The 25,780-nt window shown below is 39.3% G+C and overlaps 2 protein-coding genes across 2 annotated transcripts in view; both read right to left on the bottom strand.

Moving 5' to 3' along the window:
• The window catches only part of LOC133606006 (voltage-dependent calcium channel subunit alpha-2/delta-1-like), a 115,763-nt gene extending 109,895 nt beyond the window's left edge, over positions 1-5,868 (bottom strand). The window contains exon 1 of the mRNA XM_072913290.1: positions 5,105-5,868. The gene's annotated coding sequence lies outside the window, so the exon portion shown is untranslated. The remainder of the gene's footprint in view (positions 1-5,104) is intronic.
• A 7,355-nt stretch (positions 5,869-13,223) lies between these two features.
• pcloa (piccolo presynaptic cytomatrix protein a) overlaps positions 13,224-25,780 on the bottom strand; it is a 51,209-nt gene continuing 38,652 nt past the window's right edge. Inside the window, exons 12-26 of the mRNA XM_061959863.2 lie at positions 23,592-23,700; positions 23,450-23,514; positions 23,220-23,386; positions 23,094-23,144; positions 22,893-23,023; positions 20,955-20,981; positions 20,297-20,390; positions 19,861-19,932; positions 19,557-19,794; positions 18,127-18,303; positions 17,710-17,851; positions 17,493-17,548; positions 16,752-16,886; positions 15,117-15,262; positions 13,224-15,031 (exon numbers count right to left, since the gene is read on the bottom strand). Coding sequence (XP_061815847.2) covers positions 14,888-15,031; positions 15,117-15,262; positions 16,752-16,886; positions 17,493-17,548; positions 17,710-17,851; positions 18,127-18,303; positions 19,557-19,794; positions 19,861-19,932; positions 20,297-20,390; positions 20,955-20,981; positions 22,893-23,023; positions 23,094-23,144; positions 23,220-23,386; positions 23,450-23,514; positions 23,592-23,700 — 1,754 coding nt within the window. The 3' untranslated portion in view covers positions 13,224-14,887. The remainder of the gene's footprint in view (positions 15,032-15,116; positions 15,263-16,751; positions 16,887-17,492; positions 17,549-17,709; positions 17,852-18,126; positions 18,304-19,556; positions 19,795-19,860; positions 19,933-20,296; positions 20,391-20,954; positions 20,982-22,892; positions 23,024-23,093; positions 23,145-23,219; positions 23,387-23,449; positions 23,515-23,591; positions 23,701-25,780) is intronic.

Below are 25,780 nucleotides of genomic sequence, written 5' to 3'. Positions count from 1 at the left end.
AAACAAACCAATTGCCAGCTAGTCATTAGAGCGCTAGCTGCCAGCTAGTCATTAGAGCGCTAGCTGCCAGCTGGCAATCAGTGTGCTAGTTGTCACCCACTGATTAGCACGCTCGTTTCCAGCTAGCAATTAACGCACCAGGTAATGCACCAGCGAGCAATTAACGTTCCAGTTGCCAGCTAACGATTAACACAACAGCAATTAGCGCATCAGTTGCCAAATGGAAATTACTGCGGTAGTTGTCAGTTAGCGAGTGGTGTGCCAGTTTCCATCTAGCAAACAGCAGTGTTATACTGTACTGTATTACTTGAATGTCATAGTATTGCACAACAACAACAAGGTACTTTAAAGACAGGGGTAATTTCAAACAGTTTCATCACTAAGACGTCCTCCCTCAGTTTCCTGTATGGTGCTTGGCCCAGAAACGTCTGAATGAGATGTTGATGAAGCTCCAAACCTGTCAGAAGGCTGCAGTGTCAAAGTGAAGCCAGTTTCACTTTGTCCACCAAGAAAGACGTCCTGACTGAAACTGACGTCTGGCAGAAACTTGTTCCAACGAGACAAAGACCCCAAACGTGAAATCTGCTTTTAGGAGGAATAAAGCATTTCAGGCGTCTAGAATGTTCTTACCAGAGCTAAGACCTCAACTCTCCCTGGAGAATGAAGTGTAGAAAAAAAAAAAAAGTAAGGAAACCTATTTACTGAATTAAAGTGAAAGGATGAATCAAATATCCTGCATGAATTATTGTAGAAGTTTGTTCAAATGTGCTAATATTAAGTATTAGTGGCCCTCATAAGAGGGGTCTAAATATTTATTATTCCATCATTCAAAGCACAGAAGTTTGTTTGGACTCTGATTCAACCTCACAGTCCAATTAAGTTAAGTTAAAGTACCAATGATTGTCACACACACACTAGGTGTGGCGAAATTATTCTCTGCATTTGACCCATCACCCTTGATCATGGCTGGACATTGAAGATCCTACCATGTAGCTCACATGCTACTAGGGTTGTACGGTATACTGCTACTAATAAGCACCGTATTTTTCGGACTATATGTCGCAGTTTTTTTTTCATAGTTTGGCCGGACTCCAGTTTGACTTATATATATTTTTTTCCTTCTTTATTATGCATTTTTGGCAGGTGCGACTTATACTCCGGTGCGACTTATACTCCGAAAAATACTGTACCGCGTTACTAATGAATTACAAGCGGTACTATACTGCCTCTGAAAAATATTGGGTACTTTTTTTTGGTTTGTTTGTTTTAGAGACAAGACAGTTATGTCGTGACATTGCTGGTAATACAAGTAAGAGGCGCATGTTAGGCAGCGCACACGCACGGGTACTTGCAAGCCAAAACGGTGTGGAGACTGATGAGGGAGAATGGACGCATTTTTGCTTTAATAAAAAGGAGACGCTATCAACACTGAGGCGCTTCTCTGCAAGCGGTACTTTAAACAGTTAGCTGGCGGCTAACATCCTTTCAGTGTTTTAGCTACTTCTAAATCACTAATCCTCGCCTCCATGGCGACAAATAAAGTACGTTTCTTATAAGTATCATCCCTGCAGGATGAGGAATAGCTAAACAGGCTTCACTAAACACCGTAGGAGGATACAATAGCTAACAGCAAGCTAGTGCTCCTGAATGTAAACACATGCCATGGGTGGATCTACACAGACATCGTCGATACTACAAAGATAATGTGGAGAATGCATATATTTTTAAGAGTTCTTTCTTTATTCATAGTCATGTTTAAAGCAGCTAATATTTTCCCATGTGTTCTCTTTTTGCTTAATTGTATCTTATGTCCGCAAGTAAAATCTGTGCTTTACCTTGAAGGGTTGGAATGTGGGAGTATAGCACACTCCCTTTTTACCTTATCAGTATTAGAACAATGAGGCTGATTTCCTTTCTGGGCAGGGTGGGGGCTGTTTTCGTAGTCAACAAGTTGTGTCTTCCCGTTTGATTTTTCAGACCTCCTCGAGATGGTGGTATTAGCGCACTGTAGGACTGGTCTCCTAAAGCTTTAGTAAAACTTGATAATATTCCTACTCTGTCTTTATGGTCCTTCTTACTCAACATATATGTCATCTGAAAGAACTTGGGATTGACCAGTGACTTTAATTCCCTGAGAGGAAGACTGGTCAGACGCAACAATAACATCAATATTTTTTAGTATCACAAAATCTTTTGTCATTTATTTATTGTTTATAAACCCAGAAAATACTGTACGTCCCTGAACGCAGCAACTTTAGGTATGACCAATGTATGACTCTGTAACTACTTGGTATCGGATTGATACCAACATTTGTAGTAACATGCAAACCTGTGAAGTTTCCAAACCGAATAATAAATTTACATTTTAACAGAAGTGACAGTCATACCTGCTCGCACACATGTAGCATAAACAAAATGTTTCTCCCCTGATCGTCAACTACGTGCAAATCTAACTGTACTCAGTGGCCTAGTGGTTAGAGTGTCCACCCTGAGATCGGTACGTTGTGGGTTCAAACCCCGGCCGAGTCATACCAAAGACTATAAAAATGGGACCCATTACCTCCCTGCTTGGCACTCAGCATCAAGAGTTGGAATTGGGGGTTAAATCACCAAAAAATATTCCCGGGCGTGGCCACCGCTGCTGCTCACTGCTCCCCTCACCTCCCCGGGGGTGATCAAGGGTGATGGGTCAAATGCAGAGGTTAATTTCACCACACCTAGTGTGTGTGTGACAATAATTGGTACTTTAAATCTAATGAATCTGACTTGCCAATGACAGTCCTTTACCAGCAGGCACTTGACATTGAAACAACGTTGAAAACTTGTTCTATGAGGTCCTGACATTGAGCAACTCAAAACTAACGTTGAAACATGCTTTTTGACAAAAAAATTTCAAGGTCCGGTTTTGACTCTGATACAACCATTGCAATTTGGTTCATTTTTTGGTTCAAATTTCATCATTTCCTAACCAACAACATTGTCTCAATTTACAAATGCAACTATTTTGTGACGTTGTTTCACAGTCAGTTTTAAAGGATCCCAAGATACAAAACAGGCAGGAGTAAGAACAAAAAAGGGTCCTAATTGCTCAAAACAGGGATAACGAGCAATACTTAAGTGGATAACAAAAAATAGTGATGGGTCCGGCAACACCGATGCATCGGCGCATGCGTCGAGCTCATAGAGCGAAACCCTGTGTCGGTGCGCGTACCGCTTTTAGAAAGTCACGTGACCGATCATGAGCTGTTTTGGTCACGTGACCGATACGCGAACTGTGTCGCACTGACGCCTCCTCTGTGCCCTGTGAGCGGGTCTTTTCTACAGCCGGAGAAATAATAACTAAGAAGAGAAATCGTCTAAAATGTAATACGTCGGAAAAACTTTTCTTTTCTTTTTTTAATAAAAATGTGTAAAAAAATAAAATTAAAAAAATTCCCAGTCCACAATCATCCACAACACGTTCTCTTAGATTTCCATGTTATGATGCATGTTCACATTTATTGACTGTATCTAAAAAAGATAGAAAAATATTTTTATTTAAATGAAGATATGAAATAATCCTAAATGAAATACAATGACTTGGTTTATATTATTGTATATACTAGGGCAGGGGTCACAAACGCGGTGCCCGCGGTCACCAGGTAGCCCGTAAGGACCAGATCAATCGCCCGCTGGCCTGTTCTAAAAATAGCTCAAAGAGCAGCACTTACCAGTGAGCTGCCTCTATTTTTTAAATTTTATTTATTTACTATCAAGCTGGTCTCGCTTTGCTTGACATTTTTAATTCTAAAAGAGACAAAACTCAAATAGAATTTGAAAATCCAAGAAAATATTTTAAAGACTTTGTCTTCACTTGGAATAAGCGGTAGGAAATGGATGGATGGGTCTTCACTTGTTTAAATGAATTCATTTATTTTTTACTTTGCTTCTTATTACTTTTAGAAATACAATTTTAGAGAAAAAAATACAACCTTAAAAATGATTTTAGGATTTTTAAACAAATATACCTTTTTACCTTTTAAATTTCTTCCTCTTCTTTCCTGACAATTTAAATCAATGTTCAAGTAAAAAAAAATTATTTTTTTTATTGTAAAGAATAATAATTTTAGTTTGTTTTTTCGACGAAGAATATTTGTGAAATATTTCTTCAAACTTACTATGATTAAAATTCATAAAAATTATTCTGGCAAATCTAGAAAATCTGTAGAATCAAATTTAAATCTTATTTCAAAGTATTTTGAATTTCTATTAAAATTTTTGTTCTGGAAAATCTAGATGAAATACTGATTTGTCTTTGTTAGAAATATAGCTTGGTCCAATTTGTTAAATATTCTAACAAAGTGCAGATTAGATTTTAACCAATTTAAAACATGTCATCAAAATTCTAAAATGTATCTTAATCAGGAAAAATTACTAATGATGTTCCAAAAATTCTTTTTTTAATTTTTTCAAAAAGATTCAAATAAGCTAGTTTTTCTCTTCTTTTTGTCGGTTGAATTTTGAATTTTAAAGAGTCGAAATTGAAGATAAACTATGTTTCAAAATTTTATTTGAAATGTTTTCGTGTTTTCTCCTCTTTTAAACCGTTCAATTAAGTGTTTTTTTTCATCATTTATTCTCTACAAAAAACCTTCCGTAAAAGGAAAAAAAAATGTACGACGGAATGACAGACAGAAATACCCATTTTCTTTATATATATAAAATGTATTTATTTAGCTATTCTTGTTTAAATCACACTTACGTGTAACTTACAAATGACAATATATTTATTTATCTAAGTGTGTATCAAACTGGTAGCCCTTTGCATTAATCAGTACCCAAGAAGTAGTTTTTGGTTTCAAAAAGGTTGGTGACCCCTGTACTAGGGCATAAAATCAGTGTCAGTTGAGTCGGTCCATAGGTTGCCTGTAGGGATTTTTAATGTCCAGCAGATGTCAGTATTTAGTGACACAGTATCGACACAGTATCAATACAGTTTTGCAATGTGTCGAAACGCTTCATGACGCCTCATCAACCCATCACTAACAAAAAAACTACGGTGCATCAAAAAGGGAAACAAAAGCTTGCAACAGGTAAAACATGACATCAAGAACAGAGTGGTTACCTGGGTCGGAAGGAAGGCGAAAAGTCATACAGGAAGTGGAATTGAGGAGAAGAATCCACAGCATGAATCCAAGGTCCTGACATGTGTCACGAAGACTAATCAGCCAGTGCCTTTCTGCCCGTGCAGGTGTGGATAAATAGGCCAGTTAATTACGCACACCTGCAGCAATTATGCCCGGCTCAAGGAGTGGTGAAGTCTGTAACACAAAGAAAAGGAAAAACCAAATAACTGCTCCAAACACAGAACACCAAAATGGTTTTAACCGCCCAAACAAAAGGTGACAAAGAAGTGGATGTGTGACAATATTGTGTGACACATGTACGTATAATCCATGTTGTATCAATGTCTTGTGCCTGACAAGCCCAGTGTACAGTGGATCATGTACTGTACATACAGTAAGCACAGTCTTATTTCATTTTTAACTCCTGTGAAAATAAGAGAAAATCAAAAAATAAACTTTATTGAAACTTTTGTGCCCAACTTTTTTGAATGACTTAGAAGTTTCCTGCTGTCAGGATGTAGAGTAAAGTAAAGATGTCCACCAGAGGACATATGAGCATGAGGTCGCCTCACTTGTCAACAACAAACATTTTTCTTGCTACAAAGATCCAAAATGCTGCTGAGTCACAAAAGAACATCCGCTAAATGTCCGTGTGAGCCATCGCACTAAAGATAAGCTTGTTTTTCTCACTGAATTAGCAATGATTTTTCTGTGTGTGTGTGTGTGTGTGTGTGTGTGTGTGTGTGTGTGTGTGTGTGTGTGTGTGTGTGTGTGTGTCGGCAGGTGCAGCCTCAGTTTCCAGCTCCCGACCCCACCCACCTGTTTGGGGAATTGCCCAGTGTCCGTCGCCAAGCAACACGTCGACGTCTCCGCGCCGACTCCTCACGGCTGAGAAAAAAAATCTAAAGATGGGCAAGTCAAGAAAAATATACTATATAAAATAGAAATATACTGTATATTTAAAAAATTAATATACACAAAATATCTTTTATTATATATTTTTTTTAAATCTATGGATAAGGATGACTAAAATGTAGTATAAAAAATTGAAATAGACAAAAAATAAAATATCTATGTTTTAAAATCATAAAAAATTACAATAAAAAAAGAATAATAATAGAAATAAGAAGACTTATGTATACACATATATAATTATATGTATTATATATTATATTATATATATTTATTTATGTATATATATATATATATATATATATATTTATATATTTTTTTATTTTATTTATGTATATATATATATTTATTTATTTATGCGTATGTAATGTATATATACATATACACATATACACACACACACACACATATATATATATATATATATATATATATATATATATATATATATATATATATATATATACTGTCATCTAGGAAGCTGATACTGTTGTCACAGGGACAGGGGGCAGCTTTATAGTACGTGATGACCTGTATGCCCTGCCACATAAGTGTTATATATGTATATATAACACTTACCGTAAATAAGACGAAAATAGTCATATCTTTTTTATACTAAGCAAAACATAATAGAAATAATTAAATAAATTGTCAAAAACTGATCTAATATCAAAATGTGTGGTGTAAGAATTGCAGAGTCAAAACGTCTCAATCTGAGATTAATCTGTGAAAAAAGGGATAAAAAATATAATATAGATTGAGATTTTAATTTTCAATCAAATTAAGTTAATTTCAATAAATAATGGCTCAGCAATAAAGTAATTTAAAAAACTAATAAAATATGATCTGATTTTGGCAAATTGTGTTTTGATGGACATTCTGAGGTCTTCATAAAAGAAATACAAAAAAAGGTTGTGTCCTGGTTGGCAGAGATGAAAGAAAGTGTCGTGTGTTTGATAGCAAGTGTGTGTGAGGACACATCACCATGACGACTCGCTGCTCTGTCAGGAGGTCACAGTCTGGGGGTCGCTGGAGGCGTCCAATGACTGCAGGCTGGACAAGGGAGAGGATGCTGATTGGACAGGAAGGTCCTGACTGGAACATCAACAACATTTTGTAGAACATTCACAAACACATTCACAAACACGTTTGTGGAAATCATGAATTCAACGGCAAGAAGTTAGACAACTTGTGACTCACAAACGACAACACAATGTTTGCTTAAAACACAGGCAATGTGCTCCTGCCATATAGAAGATCTTTGACGAGCAGATCGTAGTTCTTGCAGTAGGTCCTTAAAACAGCAGCTGATTCTGTCATATAAAGGATCTTTGATCAGTATCTTTAAGATCACTTCTCTTTTGAGGGCTTAGTACAAAAACACTAGTCAAAGATCCTTTATATGCCGAAACCATCCTCTGTTTTGAATACAAAAAACACTAGAGCACTTCCGTATTAGAGATGATCTTTGACAAGCACTTTTGCATGAAATGAAAAGGGGTAGGGTTAAATAAGCTCTGCTTCGTCCCACTACTTTTCGGACATGCTGTAATGACAAACTGGAACTATGTGATTTATTATATTGATATGTTGGCCATGCGATGAGGTGGTGACTTGTCCAGGGTGTACCCCGCCTTCCGCCCGATTGTAGCTGAGATAGGCTCCAGCGCCCCCCGCGACCCCGAAGGGAATAAGCGGTAGAAAATGGATGGGTGGATGGATGTATGCGTGTACGAAATACACCATAATAGGTCCTTAAAATAGCGGAGGATTTTGTTGCATAAAAGGATCTTTGATTTTGATACGCCTCCTACAAAGACACACGTGAAAGCTCCTCTTTATGACAAAATCATCCAGGATCTTTGACTAGCATTTGGTTTTGATCACTTCTGATTTGAGGCCCTTCAACAAGAACACTAATCAAATATCCTTTATATGACCAAATCCCTTGTTAGGATTTTTGATAAGCACCTTTGCAGGACTGTAAGGCCTTAAAACAGAAGATGATTGTTGTATGAAGGATCTTTGAGCAGTTTTACAGTCAGACCTTAAACACAGAAGTGATCTTTGCTGAATATTACCATGCTGTGAAGCCTCTGCTGGCCGAAGTGTAAAAGTGCAACCATTCCCCAGCAGTCTGAGCTCACAGAAGCAGTCAGTCAAGAAAAGATCTGAGGAGCAAAAGGTATAAAATCGATGGAGTTCTCACTCTTTTCTTTGTAAGTTTGTTAAATGAGACAGATAGACAACTGCAATGAAGTTGATTAAACTTACAACAAAAAAACTTAAAGTGAGCTTCCATAGATGTTTTCTGGTTACATTTCCCTGTATATATTCTTTGTTTTAAGTTTATTCAACTACATATATTTATTACATATTGATTAAACAATAATGTTACAAAAAATACCAAGAGAACAGAAAATAAAAAAAGATCCAAAAACCAACCCCACTGATGTTTTCTTGACATATATATATATATATATATATATACACAGTGTATATATATATATATACTGTGTATATATATATATACAGTATATCTATATATATATATAATTATATATACAGTATATATACAGTATATATATACACTGTGTATATATATAGAGTATATATATATATATATATATATATATATATATATATATATACAGTAATATATATATATATATATATATATATACACAGTGTATATATATATACTGTGTATATATAATTATATATACAGTATATATATATATATATATATATATATATATATATACAGTATATCTATATATATATATATATAATTATACATACAGTATATATACAGTATATATATACACTGTGTATATATATATATATATATACAGTATATATATATATATATACATACACATATACATACGTATATACATGATGGCATCAGGGAATGTGCGGACCATTTAACTGTTGAGGTCCATTAAATTTAAATTTTCAACCTGAGCTTCAGCCCTAAATCTCATCCCATGGAGCCGAACCACTTCAGACCTGTTGCTTTGACCTCCCACCTCATGAAAACCAAGCAGCGGGTCATCCTCAGCCACCTACGCACGCAGACAGTGTCAGCAATGGACCCCTTGCACTTTTCTCACTGTCCAGGCATCAAGGTGGATGACCACAGGAAGTGCGGTGAAAGTCATCTTCTTTGACTTATCCAGTGCTTTCAACACCATCCAGCCGGCAGTGCTGCAGGTGAACCTGGAAGAGGTGGGAGTGGACCATCACCTGACTGCATGGATCATTAACTACCTCATCAACAGGCCGCAGTACGTGAGGCTGTGTGGCTGTTCTTCAAATGTTTGCAGCCTAGGGACTCCCCAAGGGACGGTGGTCTCACCTTACATGTTCACGCTCTATACCCCAGGCATGACTCCAACCGCTGCCATCTGCAGAAGCTCTTGGAGAAGTCATGTCAGGCTTTGTTGACTGCTGTGCACGTAATCACCTGCGTTTGAACACCAGTAAAACAGAAGAGCTTGTGATTGACTACCGGCAGTCAGCTCCATCACCCACACCTGTGAACATCCAGGGATCAGATATAGAAATAGTGGACTCATTTAAATACCTGGGTGTTCACCTCAACACTAAACTGGACTGGACTCACAATTCAAACACTGTGTACAAGAAGAGTCAACGTTGGCGACACCTCTAAAGGAGACTAAGGTCCTTCGGGGTGTGTGGGTCACTTTTTACAACACTGTGGTGGCTTCTGCGGTGTTCTATGCCGTCGTTTGCTGGGGTGGGGGCAGCACGGTCAGAGACAGGACCAGACTTAATAAACTGATTAAGAGAGCTGACTCTGTCCTAGGCTGCCCACTAGACAGCATTGAGGAGGTGGATGACAAAAGAATGCTGATCAAGTTGGCATCCATAATGTCCAATACCTCTCACCCCATGCACGGCACTGTGGAGGCCCTGAGTAGCTCCTTCAGCTTTAGACTGTTACATCCACACTGCAAGAAGGAGCGCTACTGCAGGTCCTTTCTCCCCACTTCCATAAGACTTTACAATGCACTTATGTGATTACTGTGATCTTTTTTTTTTTTTTTTCGTGTTGTGCAATACGGATGTTGGTGGTTTTTTGTTGTATTTTATCTTATATTTATACATGTTAGTGAGCAATATGTAGTATTACTTTATTTTTTTTCATTCCATTTTACTTCTGCTCCTGTATGTAAAAAAACCTGCACTGCAACAACGTAATTCCCCCATTGTGGGGTAAATATACAGGTAAAAGCCAGTAAATTAGAATATTTTGAAAAACTTGATTTATTTCAGTAATTGCATTCAAAAGGTGTAACTTGTACATTATATTTATTCATTGCACACAGACTGATGCATTCAAATGTTTATTTCATTTAATTTTGATGATTTGAAGTGGCAACAAATGAAAATCCAAAATTCCGTGTGTCACAAAATTAGAATATTACTTAAGGCTAATACAAAAAAGGGATTTTTAGAAATGTTGGCCAACTGAAAAGTATGAAAATGAAAAATATGAGCATGTACAATACTCAATACTTGGTTGGAGCTCCTTTTGCCTCAATTACTGCGTTAATGCGGCGTGGCATGGAGTCGATGAGTTTCTGGCACTGCTCAGGTGTTATGAGAGCCCAGGTTGCTCTGATAGTGGCCTTCAACTCTTCTGCGTTTTTGGGTCTGGCATTCTGCATCTTCCTTTTCACAATACCCCACAGATTTTCTATGGGGCTAAGGTCAGGGGAGTTGGCGGGCCAATTTAGAACAGAAATACCATGGTCCGTAAACCAGGCACGGGTAGATTTTGCGCTGTGTGCAGGCGCCAAGTCCTGTTGGAACTTGAAATCTCCATCTCCATAGAGCAGGTCAGCTGCAGGAAGCATGAAGTGCTCTAAAACTTGCTGGTAGACGGCTGCGTTGACCCTGGATCTCAGGAAACAGAGTGGACCGACACCAGCAGATGACATGGCACCCCAAACCATCACTGATGGTGGAAACTTTACACTAGACTTCAGGCAACGTGGATCCTGTGCCTCTCCTGTCTTCCTCCAGACTCTGGGACCTCGATTTCCAAAGGAAATGCAAAATTTGCATGGTTGGGTGATGGTTTGGGGTGCCATGTCATCTGCTGGTGTCGGTCCACTCTGTTTCCTGAGATCCAGGGTCAACGCAGCCGTCTACCAGCAAGTTTTAGAGCACTTCATGCTTCCTGCTGCTGACCTGCTCTATGGAGATGGAGATTTCAAGTTCCAACAGGACTTGGCGCCTGCACACAGCGAAAAATCTACCCGTTCCTGGTTTACGGACCATGGTATTTCTGTTCTAAATTTGCCCGCCAACTCCCCTGACCTTAGCCCCATAGAAAATCTGTGGGGTATTGTGAAAAGGAAGATGCAGAATGCCAGACCCAAAAACACAGAAGAGTTGAAGGCCACTATCAGAGCAACCTGGGCTCTCAAAACACCTGAGCAGTGCCAGAAACTCATCGACTCCATGCCACGCCGCATTAACGCAGTAATTGAGGCAAAAGGAGCTCCAACCAAGTATTGAGTATTGTACATGCTCATATTTTTCATTTTCATACTTTTCAGTTGGCCAACATTTCTAAAAATCCCTTTTTTGTATTAGCCTTAAGTAATATTCTAATTTTGTGACACACGGAATTTTGGATTTTCATTTGTTGCCACTTCCATCCATCAAAATTAAATGAAATAAACATTTGAATGCATCAGTCTGTGTGCAAAGAATAAATATAATGTACAAGTTACATTTTTTGAATGCAATTGCTGAAATAAATCAAGTTTTTCAAAATATTCTAATTTACTGGCTTTTACCTGTAAGTCTATCCTATCCTAAGATCCTCCTTATGAGTTAAGTGCTACAGTGTCCAACACCACCCTCTACTGGCCAACGTGTGGAAGTACAACCACCCAGCGCCAGAATTCTAACCTCCCTGAACAACCTAAAAAAAAAAAAAAAAAAAAAAAAAAAAAAAGAGTACCGTAAATTCCGGACTACAAGCCGCTACTTCTTTCCTACACTTTAAATCTTGCGGCTTATAAAACGATCCGGCTAATCTGTGGAATATTCTTTGCTGACAGCCATAAGGCAAATAGTTTATTAAAAAAAAAACAAGCAGACACTGAATAGGTGTTATTGTTTGTGCTATGGCGCCATCTTCTGGACGAGTTTGCTCACTGCAGGAGCTGCAGTGCCATTCTGTTCAGACTGAGCTTTCAATCAGAACGTTCATCTCTCCAAGCGATGTTTGTAAGTTTTACATTTTGACAAAGTATTCATACTTACTAAACCGCCCCCTGTGTGATATCTAGGAGTAGGAGTGTTTTCGTGCACATTTGTACATGCTACGGTAATGTAATAAAGCCAGCGTCGTTAGCAACAGCTAATATGCTAAAACGTTTAAAGGCGTCTTTGTTAGTATAATTATCTGAAAATGGCATTATTTTTGTATTGTTTCAGTTTCGGAAATTCACCAAAAACATTGAGTCTGTTTAGCTAGTGGGTACATGGCGATGACTTCTATTTTGTTTGATCGGACGTTTTACTGCCGTGTTACAAACAAAGTTTGGAAACAATTAAGGTATGTAAATAAACATTTACAAAATCTTTCTGTGTTTAGAATTTTTTTCACAACATATACAGTACAGGCCAAAAGTTTGGACACACCTCATTTCAATTCGTTTTCTTTATTTTCATGACTATTTATATTAGATTGTCACTGAAGGCATCAAAACTATGAATGAACACATGTGGAGGTATGTACTTCACAAAAAAAGGTGAAATAACTGAAAACATGTTTTGTATTTTAGTTTCTTCAAAATAGCCACCCTTTGCTCTGATTACTGTTTTGCACACGCTTGGCATTCTCTCGATGAGCTTCAAGAGGGAGTCACCTGAAAGGGTTTTCACTTCACAGGTGTCATAGTTTTGATGCCTTCAGTGACAATCTACTGAGTAAATAGTCATGAAAATAAAGAAAAGGCATTGAAATGAGAAGGTGTGTCCAAACTTTTGGCCTGTACTGTATATCTGCGGTTTACATTCCGGTGCGGCTAATATGTGGGAACATATTTTTTTCTTCTAAAATGTAGTTTGTGCAGCTTATATACCGGTGCGCTCTATATTCCGGAAAATACGGCAATTAAGCCCCTCTCGAAGAGAAAACAACACCACCACCAGTGCTTGATTTGTACTCATATTTAATATATTTCCACATGGGGAGGAGGAGGGGCAACAGCCATTTCTTTACAGCACAATTTGCATAATGTATCAGTACCTCCTGTACACAATCACAAAACCAATAGACAGTCAATTTCTTTTTTCTTACAAGTGAAAAACAAAACAGACGAGCATCATCTTTGTACAGTCAGCATTTATTATATCATAATCATGAATAAATCCCCCCGCCCCCCTTCCCCCGCTCAATAGTTCTAGACCCTTCTCTACACTTCATCTTCTTTTTCTAGTTTTTTTCTAATCGTAATCCGGACACAAAAATATTATGAGCCACCAACAAAACATGCAACATCCAGAGTGAGCACATTGAAGACTGTACTGCCTTCGTGTGGTTAGTTTGCGCTGTACATCCAGAAAACAACTGAAAACATCACCACCTTTTTTTTTCTAAAATTGTGTCTTTTTCACATGGTCCTCTCAAGGACCTATTGCTCCTAAGCCCGCTGTTTTAAAAAAGGTGACGTATTTACACGGCTGGGATGTTACACCTTTGTGTTTGTGAGCCGGTGAAACGCAAAGGACTTCAAACCATGTCATAAAAAACACTCACGCGGACATGAAAACCACAATCGGGATTAACGGTGTGTCTTTTTGGTCATCGCTCGAAATGAGGCTGGAAAAATGACTCGGCGCTTTTTATCGGAATACTACTTTTTCTTTTTTTGTAAACGGGAAAAAGTCACTGAGTTTCCAAACATAAAACATGACATTTACAAAATCTTGTTATGACATGATGAATTATGACGCCTGTAAACACTCCTGCACGGAGAATAAATAATACAAAATTCAATTAAAAAACACAAACTAAATACATGAAAAAAAAATTCTACAAACAAGTGCAAATGAAATGAGAAAAATGTTTGAAACATTTTAAATGTGTCACATTTCAGTCTGGTAAAAACATTGAGACACGTTGGCTATGATTACTGCATAGAAACCACATGAACAAACATACTTTTTATAATATAATTTGCTATGATATAATATATTATATTATCCTATATCTGCCCGGGAGAGAGTGGATCTCATAATTTACATTCAAGGAGGAAAAAGTGCTAAAGAAAAAAAAGCGCAGTAACACACAAGATAAAAGCTTTTGTTGTGGAGAAATAAAAACAATCATCAAGACCTGATTGTCTGTGATAAATATAATTTATATATATCTATATATGGATCTATTATATGATGTTCTATGTACAGTGTGTGAACCAGACTGACTGACACATGCACACATGTCACAGAGGCTCCAATTCAATATAATGCTAATAAAGAAATGCGACGTTTGATAAAACTCTGTTTAAAGTGAACACGCGGCGTCGAATGCTAGGTAGTGTGTGTGTGAGTGTGTGTGTGTGTATCAAATATACTGCTTCTTACAGACATGAAGAACGGATTATCTATCATAATAGAAAAATAAAGAATCATTGGTAAAATGCTGGGATGAATTAGCATGTAGCATGTAGCATGTGTATCCCTGTATTTAGCGTGTGTTGTTGTACCTGCTTGATTGGGCCATCCTGTCGACACTTCCTGTTCCTCCCTCACTTCGTCAATGTTTCCGTCCACGCATAAAAATAAACGGCTAAACACACCCGGGTGAGCGCCGCCTACTACGAGTGAATCTGAGCGGTGCTGGCGAGCAGCTTGTGCCAGCTCACCACACGCTTACGCAGGTCCACCTTGTCCAGCCACACGTAGGCCTCACCGATCAGCGTCTTCTTCATGAACTTGCCGCCGTTGGATACCAGGAAAAGCTGAAAACGAAGCGTCATGAGAAGTGAGCTCACTTTGTTGAACTTGTCAGGCGTGATAGAGAGGAAGGGTGGGGGCACTTGTCACCTGTAAGGAGTGTCCGGCGGGGTTCATGCAGAAGCGAAAGGTCTCGTTGAAGGACGGCTCGCGATCGTGACGACACACCCGCGTCTTCTTCTTGATGATCCTTTTCTGGGTGGCGATATTGACCACGTAGAGCTTCACGTAGAGGTCTGACAATCGAATTTGGTTTCCGTTAATCAGGAAAAAAAATCTTATTTGTATTTACTTGCAGTTTAAACCCCTCACCACTAGAGGTCGATAATGACCCCAGGAACCCGCAGGATATTGTTTCATTTAGACCAGTGGTTCTCCAACTGTTTTTACCAAGCATCACCTCAGAAAACACTTGACTCTCCAAGTACCACCATTATGACCAACATTAAAATACAGTAGCGTAGTAAGCCTAAGTATTCATTAAAAACAAGGCAGAAATGTTTAATTAACAAGTATATTTCATATTTTTGGCCACCGTAACATTACACACAGAGATTGAACAGTGACACTGTGTTTGAATATATGAAAATAAAACACTGCACTTTAATCAAGTGATTCTTTGACGTACCACTAGATGGAGCCCGTGTACCCGAGTGGTACACGTACCAAAGTTGGAGAATCATTGCTTTAAAACATCAACACCAGGACATATAAAGATAACCTCAATACTATATTAATGATGATAACAGGAAGAAGAAGAAGAAGAACAAAATAGGGAAAGAGGAAGAAAAACAAGAAGAACAATAAGATCATTAACAAGAATAACATGAAGATCAAGAACAAGAGCAAGAAAAACACAAATAGAAACAAGAACTAAAAACAAGAGGAAGAAAAAAGATACAAACAAGAAAAACAAACACATCAACAAAAGGGCAAAAAGAAGAAGACGAAGAAGAATAAAAATAAAAATAATAAGACGAAAAATAAAAAGATAACGAAGAAGAAGAAGAACAAGAAGAAAAATAAAAATAAGGAAGAAGAAGAAAAGAAAAATAATAAGAAAAAAGAAAAATAAGAATAAATAACAAAGATAATAACATAAGACAAGGACAAAAACAGATTGAAAAGACAAATAAGAAGAACAACAAAGAGAACAGGAAGAATGTTCAAGAAAAATGACAAAAAGGATGAAAACAAACAAACAAGAAGAACAAAACAAAATGAGGAGGACAAAGAAGAATAGGAGCAAGAAGAGGAAGAACTGGAAAAAGGAGAACAAGAACCACGAGAGAAAGGTGAAGAAAAACAAAAAGAACAATAAGCTCATCAAGAGGAATAACATGAATGTAGAAGATCCAAAACAAGAGAAAGTAGAACACAGAGGAAAACTAACACGAATGAGAAGAAGAATTAGAAAAATAAAAACAAGAACAAAAAGAAGAGAAGAAAAAAATAGAAACAAGAAAAACAAAAAGATCAACAATGGCAAAAAGAAGAAGAAAAAGAAAAACAAACATAGGAAGAAGAACTAGTAAAATAAAAGAACATAAAAGGAAAAAGAAAAAGAAGAGTATCAAGAAAAAAAATTAATGATGAAAAAAGGGAGGAGAAGAAGGAGGAGGAGGAAGAAAAAGACAAAGAAGAAGAAGAAAGAGAAGAAGAAGAAGAAAACAAAGAAGGAAGAAGAAATGTATTTAAGAGTAAAGAGTCAAAGAGTAGGATTACCAGGCAGGTGGTCTGCAGTTTTAAACTTGTATGTGATGTTACGACACTGAAGGATCTCCAGGACCAGCTGGTCTCCTTCTGTCCTCACGTCCTTCTTCAGAGCGATCTTGATCTCTCCCATCACCTGAGACTTACCTGCAGCACACACAATACACCATTTTAACAAGCCCTCACATTTACTTTTATGAGTACTTTAAGTCCATACAAATATTTACTCATAAATAATAAACCAATACAAATATTTAATTATATATTAAAAAAACTGTATTTAGCATTTTATGTTATTTAAATTAAAAACAAATACAATTTGTCATATAATATATATATATTTTTAAATATATTTAATTATACAAATAAAACACTTTATTTAAAAATATTCTGCTAACTAAAATGAGTACAATTAAAATGTTTGTCAAATGAAATGAATTAAAAACATAATACATTTTTATTACTTAATTAGAATAACAATCATAACTTTCTTTAGCTTTTTCAGCTATTTTAAATGAATAAAAAATGGATACAAACCCAATTCACCCTGTAGTAAATTGTAATAATCAATATTACACTGAGTTTACATTGTAGTATTGATTATTTCAATGTAATGTAATAATAGTACAATAAATTACATTGTAATAATAATTAATCAATCTTCCATCCATCCTTTTTATACCGCTTGTCCCGTTCAGGGTCGCGGGGGGTGCTGGAGTCTATCTCTGATTGATTAATTATAATTTGTCTTACCATCAGAATCACTCATAGATGATTTCATCCCATCCGTACCATTAGGAATCTTCCCACTAAAGCCAAACAAAGAAATAATCATTACAAATAATAATTGTAAGTAATTAAAAGAATGTTAAAAAGTAAATTGTAATCATTTTTGTTGATATTAAAAAAAAAAACTTTGACTATAAATACAAATTATAATAAATCTTTTAAAATGAAGCGCGAGACTCACAGTCGCGGCACCTGGAAGATAGCGCTGTCCACCTCGTTCAGTTCTGCGTCCTCGTCCAACAGGCTGTAGGCGCTGCCGCTCAGGCCACTGTCCAAGGAGGCGGCGGTGACGGGGCCATCTCCTGACCTGTAGCCGGACCGCGCTGCGTGGGCGGGGACACGATATCAACAAAGAGGAAAGAAGCGCGCCAAAGCGAGGACATGGACATGAAACAGTACGTGATTGTCATGAATAGCACCGGCATGAGACGTGGACACGTAGGAGCCACCAATCAGGAATGACATCATTAGTTAGATCTTTTAGGATTGGTTAGTTTAAATTAGTCTTATTTTAGGGTTTTTTCTTGTCTCTTTGCTTCTTTGCAGGTGTGCGTTAGTAGCATCAAGGGGGTGGGACAGGGGACTTTGAGGGTCTCACCTCGGGCGACGGTCGGCCTCTCCTCCGACACGGCCTTCCTGAGGGTCGGGGGTCTGCCGTCCGCTCTGCTCCCATTGGCCGGCGCCAGCGATGGTAGGGCGGGCAGCCAATCAGACTGAGCTCTCTGAATGGTGAGCACACCCACAATGCTGTGCCTCTGGTGGCCGGGGCGCTGGCCTGGGCGTGTTTGTTTTGTGGAGGGTTGGGGGGGCGAGGGAGGAGGTCAACACGCCGGGAGACAAAGTTTGCGGGTCAAAGTTGAAGATGGAGGGCGGGGGGTGGGTAGTAGGAGCAAGATGGAGCTTGAAATTGAAAGAGCGTCTGTCAATCACATGCAAGCCCCTCTCACATGGGTGCTGCAGAGGTGCATCGTGGGTCCCATAGTTGTTTAAAACAAAAGGAAGGAAACAAAGAGGAGGGATACATGCACAGACATTCCAGAGGAGGAGCCTCAGAAATGTGCTTTTTGTTAGTAAACAAATCAAATAGGAGAGAAGGTTGAGGGATTGTTGATGGAGTGCAGCTTTCTTCTGTTTTGTTTTTTTCAAAATCATCCTCCAAAAATGAGTGAAAGTACAAATAAAAAATTAAAGTTAGGTTTGTTGAAAAAAGGGATTATGCTGTCGTGCTTTAACCAATTTAGTTTGTTTATGTTGCAGCGATTGGCCTCTTTAGCTTTGTGTTAAAGGGAGAAAATGGCGTCCTCTAGTGGCGAGCCTCGACACTGTTTGTGTACAGAAGAGAAGCAGTGAGGGGTGGGGAGTACAAGTGAGTACAAGGAGGGTGAGGATTGTCAACGAACCAGGGGGAGGAACAAACAAACTGAAGAAAAAGATGACGGCCATGCGGCGTCGGAGGGTGGGAGTTTATCTACGTCTTGGTTTACTTGGTTGGAGGCGTTGCTGAGGCTGCTGTGGGCCATCGCCCGCTGTTGTTGTTGCAGTTGTTGTTGTTAGGGCAACCCCTCCACCACTTCCGGCACCCTCCTGATGGCGTTGCCATGCGGCGCCTTTGGCGGAGCGTGAGTGAGAGTGTTGCGCATGTCCGTGGGGGCTTTGACTCTGGCCTTCGGACGGGGAAGGCTTGGATGTGGCGGGGCTACTGCGAGATTTCTCGAGGGGGGGCACCTGCATGTCTAAAACAATCAGATTCACCACATTACCAAAGTAAATGCCTGAAAGGTTATGTGTTTTAGTCGGGGGGCATCTGCAGTTCTTTATATCCTAGTTCAATTTGATTTTATCCAAAGCCTTCCGCGGCCATGCTGCCCTCTGGCAGAGCTGGGTGACCATAGCAACCAAGAAGACAGATCATGGCGAAGCAAAAAGCATGAAGTTGGAAGCGACAATGTGTGGGTGGGTGGGTTGGTGGGGTGTGCAAACATCAAGCAGCAGGAGGGAGAAAAGTGAAGAAGCGCTTTTTTTTTTTACCTTTTGCTGGATCCGGAAAGATGCCATGGCTCCGGCTTTTGATCACCGACGACTTGGGGGAGTCCTGGTCAGGGGCGGAGCCTGCGGTCTTGGGGGACGAGTGCTGCGAGGACGCTTTAGAGGAGCTGTGTCGGCTCTGGTGGGAGCGCCGGTGGTGGTCGCTCTCAGTTTGTGGCTTGAGGGGGAGCCAGTGGGGGACGTTGTCCAGCTGGGCTGTGTTGGACAGGTCTATGAGGACCTACAGATGCACACACACATATTTATCCATGTGCTCAAACCAGGAAACTAAACAAGGACTGCTTACCTCTCCCAGGAAATCATTGGAGGAACACTTGTCATAGTCCCACACGCTCACTTCGAGGGTCTTCTTCCTCAACTGAACACAGGCACAGTCACATTTCCAACCACTAGAGGGTGCATTTGCCGCAAGACCATTTTTTACAGCATTGATAGATTTACCATTTGCATCAATAAGATTATGTTGCCTAAGCCCTGACAGAACCAACACAAATCACAATGACTTCAAACCCAACATGTTTGCTGCATAGTCGGACTGTGTAAGACGATTTTTTACTCGCTTTGATAGTTTGTCCATTTGCATCAATACGGGTATGTTGTTAAATCCTGACAGAAGCAATTGACTTGAAGCAAACACTTGAGAATGAAATCAAGACCAGGCAAACTCCTTAGCTGCCTAAAAGGGCTGAAAAACCTACTGAAATATTATCAGTCAACAGTACCTGCTCCAGGTGGATGTTCTTGTAGATGACAGTCTGGTTCCACTCAGGATTGAGGCTCTTGCCCGCGTGTTTTGACCTCCTCTTGTTCTCAGCACTGGTTGGAGCAAGGAAGGGGTTGGGATGAGGGGACACATTTGATGTTATTACTCAAATAGATCACAAGGATGCTTAATGCACTGGAAGGGGCGATCCACTAGGATGGGAGGGCTGGGAATGACTGGGAAGCACATTGTTAAGGAATCTGGTTAAGAAACAATGGCGGGCTGCAAGAAATTAGGGGTTTATCTCTAAATGTTGTTTTTGTTGCACAAAAACCTAACAATGTGTAATTTAGGTAACTGATTCCAGTGTTAGCTTGTTAGCAAGGTTAGTTCAGTTCAGACAAGGATGACCTGATCATAATGAGCAGAACCACCGGAAGAAGTCTTCACTTGAATGGGTCAAAGGATTAGAGGTTGTGCAACATTACTGAGGGACAAGACGCTTGCAATGGTTAGGAGGTTGAAAACCACACAATGGAGTCACTGCTGGCCTCTCATAGAAAGCAATGCAGAGGCTCCTTGTCTACTGAGGCAGGTTAGTGGGACTGAATGTTAAGACCTTCACCAAACTGACAAACCAAAAACACAACCAAAGAGTGTCGAAATCCATCACATACCTGGCGTTCTGGACAACCATGACCTGACTGAGGGGGGGTCCAGCATGCATTAAATATAGAGAACAACATACAAAAAAATAAACAATAGTCAGAGGGTGTGAGTGTGCCAAAAGGGGGTGTGGGGTCTGACGTCAGTGTGTAAGGAGGGATACAAAAAAGCAAAATGCAACCCAAATTATGACAGCAGATACATAAAATATGGTTTTGTTGCCAAATCACGTGTGTGCTGTGTGCGGGGAGACGTTTGTTGTTCTTTCATTTTAGATTAAAGGGCAAATGCAGTTATTTTTGGAATTTTGCTCATTATCCAAAATCCAGAACACAAGACAAAAATATATTTTATGTGTGTTCTAAATTGTGAAAAATAGACAATAGTGACAAATTGCTAGTACGAGGCGGCTAACAATGCAGGTAATTGGGATACATCCATTCCGCCTATAAAGCGCTCTAAAAGCATTCCAAGAACTGCCAAGAATGCTACATTTATAACCAAGGTATAGCGACATTGTTATTGTAAAAGCTATCACAGAGGAACTACCTTTCTGGCATTGTAACACATTGCCTTGCTCACACTGCTCCCCTGACTGCGAGCAAGTAGCCAGCTACTAGCTACTTGATAATAATGATGAGCTGCTAATAATGATGGTGGAGACCGGCCATAAAATAAGGAATAACAAGACGAAAGAGCTGCAGGTGCTGCTGCTGTATGAGAAAGTTCATGCTAGGTTATAAATCATGCAACTCACATGTATAGTAGAAGGTTGTGGCACCAAGCCGGGAAGTTGGTTAATTTTAAAATTCCACACGCTAACACCTTAATATAATATAATACAATATGGCTCTCACCTTTGCTCTCAATAATTTAAAACACAACATAAAACCCGACAACACTGCAAGGAAGCATTTTTTTTAATTTTAGAAGTGAGGATTTATCTGAATGAATGAAGAGAGCACAAGCGCTGAAACATACAACCATCCCATCTGTCGGCATCCCAGTGAGAGCGGACATTGTAAGTCACGGTTTTATGTTCTTATTTGAAACGTTTAGTAATAATGCTACATGATAACGCTTCGAGGCTCCCACAAAGTTGGCCATTAGTGGTAGCAAACACAGAAAATGCTATCTATGTTGTTTTGTTTATGGAAGTTTAATTAGTTGCTATGCGCCCTTAAAATGACCAAAATGCTGTAAATATCACATGTTGTCATGAATGTGCCTGTTACTACATTACATGCATACAGCATGCATATAAAACCGTGTTGGGGGGGGGGGGGGGGGGGGGGGGGGGGGATTTGGATGGTTATTAGAGGGCTTTAAAGGCAGAACAGATTGTATATCCATTACCTGCATTGTTAGCAGCATTACAAGAACAGTTTTTCACTATTTAGAATGCACAGAAAAGGGAAAGACATGTGTTCTTGTCTCACATAATGTTTGTGGATGATGGGCAACATCCAAAAAAAGAACAATTCCCCTTTTAGATAAAAAAAAATGACAGCAAAGAAATGGTTGCCATTACCCTCCAATTACTTATATAAGAGTGTAATTTGGGTGCCAATCAGTACTAAAACAAGACTCACAGCAAAAACTGTAAAAAAAATAAAAAAAATAAAAATAACCTCTCGCTGTCAGTCACGCACATTAAACCATGCTTTGGTGAACACATTTATTGCAATGCTTTCCTCTTTGTTAATCCTGAAATGTTTCTTTATTTAGGTGTGCATGTATGCACCAAGAAGCAGATGAGTTTGATTACCTAAAGTGCATTAGAGTCCTAGTCTAATGTCGCAACTAATTTTTTGACACCCCTAAACTCTACTGTAGCAAAGCAAAGGCATGAGTTGTATATTAATGTGAAGCCAAAAAAATGAATCTATGAACAGAATGTGAATGAAGAACATCTCAGCAGTCAAGTTATTAAACATGTCTCCACTTACCCTCTCCCCGGCAGGAGGTAGACCTTGACAAAGGGATCTGAGTAGCCGTTGTTGTCACGCGGGGCAAGGTTTCGCGCTTGCAGGACGTGGACGATCAGGTTGCCCATCTGCTTGTCGTAGTGGATTTGAAGCTGCAAGGGGAAGATATTGACTTTTATCCCGTTCTGACTAAAAGATGGTGTCATTGGTAATATCACTGACCTGTATGTCACCAGTGATGGGGTGGGAAGGGGTCTTGCTTCCATCGGCGGCCTGGGGAAAAAACAATAATGTACTTAGGGCGGCTGTTGAACAAAGCAAAATGGCGACTGTTGATGAGCGCCTTGCCTTGCTACTGTGGCGTTTCTTGCTGACTGACGGCGAGCCCGGATGGGCAGGGCTGGAGGTGGCCGAGGCGGTGGCCGCGGAGGACGGAGCCTGCTGTTGGGACACCTTTTGTAGCTCGGCCGCCAGCTGCTTGGGGTCCACTCCTGGAGATCTGGGCGGTCTGTCAGCTGCACAAGTGACACAAAGATTTGGGATTCTAGCCTCTACGCATCAACAATGCAATAGCTAACTTTTGCTGTGTTCCTGGAAGTCCAGGCGCTCAGATCCTTCAGACTCTGCCAGCATGTTGAGATCCCTGAAAGGTTGAAAAAGACCAAAGCTGAGAACAGGACACAAGTACCAAACAAACACATGAGGAAAATGTCTACTCACAGCCTGACGCACATTTCCGCCTCACTACATGAGTGGCCCACGAGCCCTTGCACCTCTTCGTAAGTTTTCCCCGTCAGGATGACGCCGTTCCACTCCAAGACTTGCATTCCTGTTGGAAAAAGATCAGATCCTTACTTTCAGGAGTAAAAACTTACTGAGAATAACAACTGGTTCATAAAACAACAATAGCAGATAGAAGGTTGCACATAAACAAATCCACAGCAATTCTTGGTGGAGGTAAAAAAGAGTTCACCCAACACACAAACAAAAGTGTCACTCCATGTTTGATTGTGTTTCTAGGTTGTAGTGAGTCACACAGCACAGCAGAGCCAGACTTACACGACCTGAAGCAGCTCATCAGCAACGTCCTCTGCTTGCGTCGCACTGCACGCATTATACACACAGGTTAATTTTCATGTTCATTAATTTTGGCTCGTCTCAACACCTGCTGTCCTGCACGCCTGCGGGCGGTTGAGATGTCCTCGCAGAACCGTCAATACTAAGCAGGAAGCAGTTTGTTGTGTTAATTCATATTTGTGTGATTTATTGTGTCTGGTGCCTTAAATGGAGACATCAAACACTGATGTGTACAACAAGAGAGTGCCATCATCTATCAATTTGATGTAAATTACAATTCCTTTCATAGATTTCACAACTTTAGCACAAGTAGCATACAGCATCATTGATTTAGGCCCATATAGTTTGCTGCCTTAAGGCAGATTTTGTAAGCCCCTTTCTTGTGTTTAGCAGTTGTGCTCCATGAATGCCATGATTAGTGGTACCAACCACAGAAAGTGCACTTTATTGTTGATGGAAGTAGAGTTCGTTGTGATGCGCACTGTGAAATAAAGGCGCTCAGGTGAGAAATTACAGTAATGCATAAAATGAGCAAAATACTGTAAATATTACATGTTATCATGAATGTGCCTGTAACTACATTACAAACATACTTACAGCATGTATATAAAATGTTGGATGTTTTTGGATGCTTTTAGAGTGCTTTATAGGCGTAATATATATATATATATATATATATATATATATATATATATATATATATATATATATATATATATATATGCCAGCATTGTTTTACTATTGTGTTCACATAAGGATTATGGATGATGGGCAAAATTCCCCCCAAAAAGAGTGGTTTTGTTTTCCTTTAATAATAATTTAATAAGAAGCCCAACAAGCACGTTATTCAGAGACATTTGTTTTTACTGGACCAATTTCTGTGGGTCACAAAAGTGGTTACACCTCACATTTTGGTAAGCATTTTATTACAGTTATTACATTTTAGTACAGTATATCTTCACCAGGGACAATACTATCAAAACAAAATTAGCTTTACAAGCTGCACAAACATTTATTTCCTGAAGCTCCCCAGGTCTGGCAGCAACCGTGTAGGACTTTATACCAAAGTTGTATGTTTTTCAGTATTGTCACTTGAAAAGATGTGCTGTAATAAACATGCTTGCTAAAATGCAAAGGAAGAAAACAACAGAAGAGGTGGAAAAACAGGAAGTGCAAAGACAATCGCCTGCCATTGCATGCACACACATACACGCACAGACTTAGCATGCATGGTCAAAAGTGCCAATGGTTCAGTGTCATTCTCGCCCTATCTCAGCAGCCATATATCAGCCACGTGGCAGCATAAGAAAGGCCGAGGTCTCTCCTGGCCCATAAAGTCCTGACACGCTCAATGTGACGCCACGCTGACATTAAAGGCCGGACTGCGACCAGACGGATGACTCTCTCTGTGTGAAATCGATAATGCCTCTTGAATTGTGCTGCTGTTAATGTAGTAGCACACGACACTTCATTCTGTCGGCAGCATGCGAGGGCTGAGGCAAAGGTCATTTATCTTTTAGGTCAGCAGTCCCCACGGACCTGCACGTTTCTGTCAAAACTCTGGTGGACCGCTGGAAAAAAAAAAAAAAAAAGCAAGAGAGGTGCTCTCCAGACCTTATCGTAATCTAATACTCCTGTCATGTAGCTATGTTTAAAACTAAGAAAAGAAAAATGAAAACTAGGGCTGTCCCGATACAACTGTTTAACTTCAGATCCAATACCGGTATTTGGAGCCTTGAGTATTGGCCGATATCTATACAGCACAAATTATAGTACATACTTTTATGATTTTGTAGTGTGTAATGTTAGAAAAGTTTTAGTCAAGTGAAATT

Source organism: Nerophis lumbriciformis, linkage group LG05 (genome assembly GCF_033978685.3).
Source record: "Nerophis lumbriciformis linkage group LG05, RoL_Nlum_v2.1, whole genome shotgun sequence".
NCBI classification, from domain to species: Eukaryota; Metazoa; Chordata; class Actinopteri; order Syngnathiformes; family Syngnathidae; genus Nerophis; species Nerophis lumbriciformis.
Note: the sequence above shows the minus strand (reverse complement) of the source record. Positions and strands in the feature narration are given on the sequence as shown.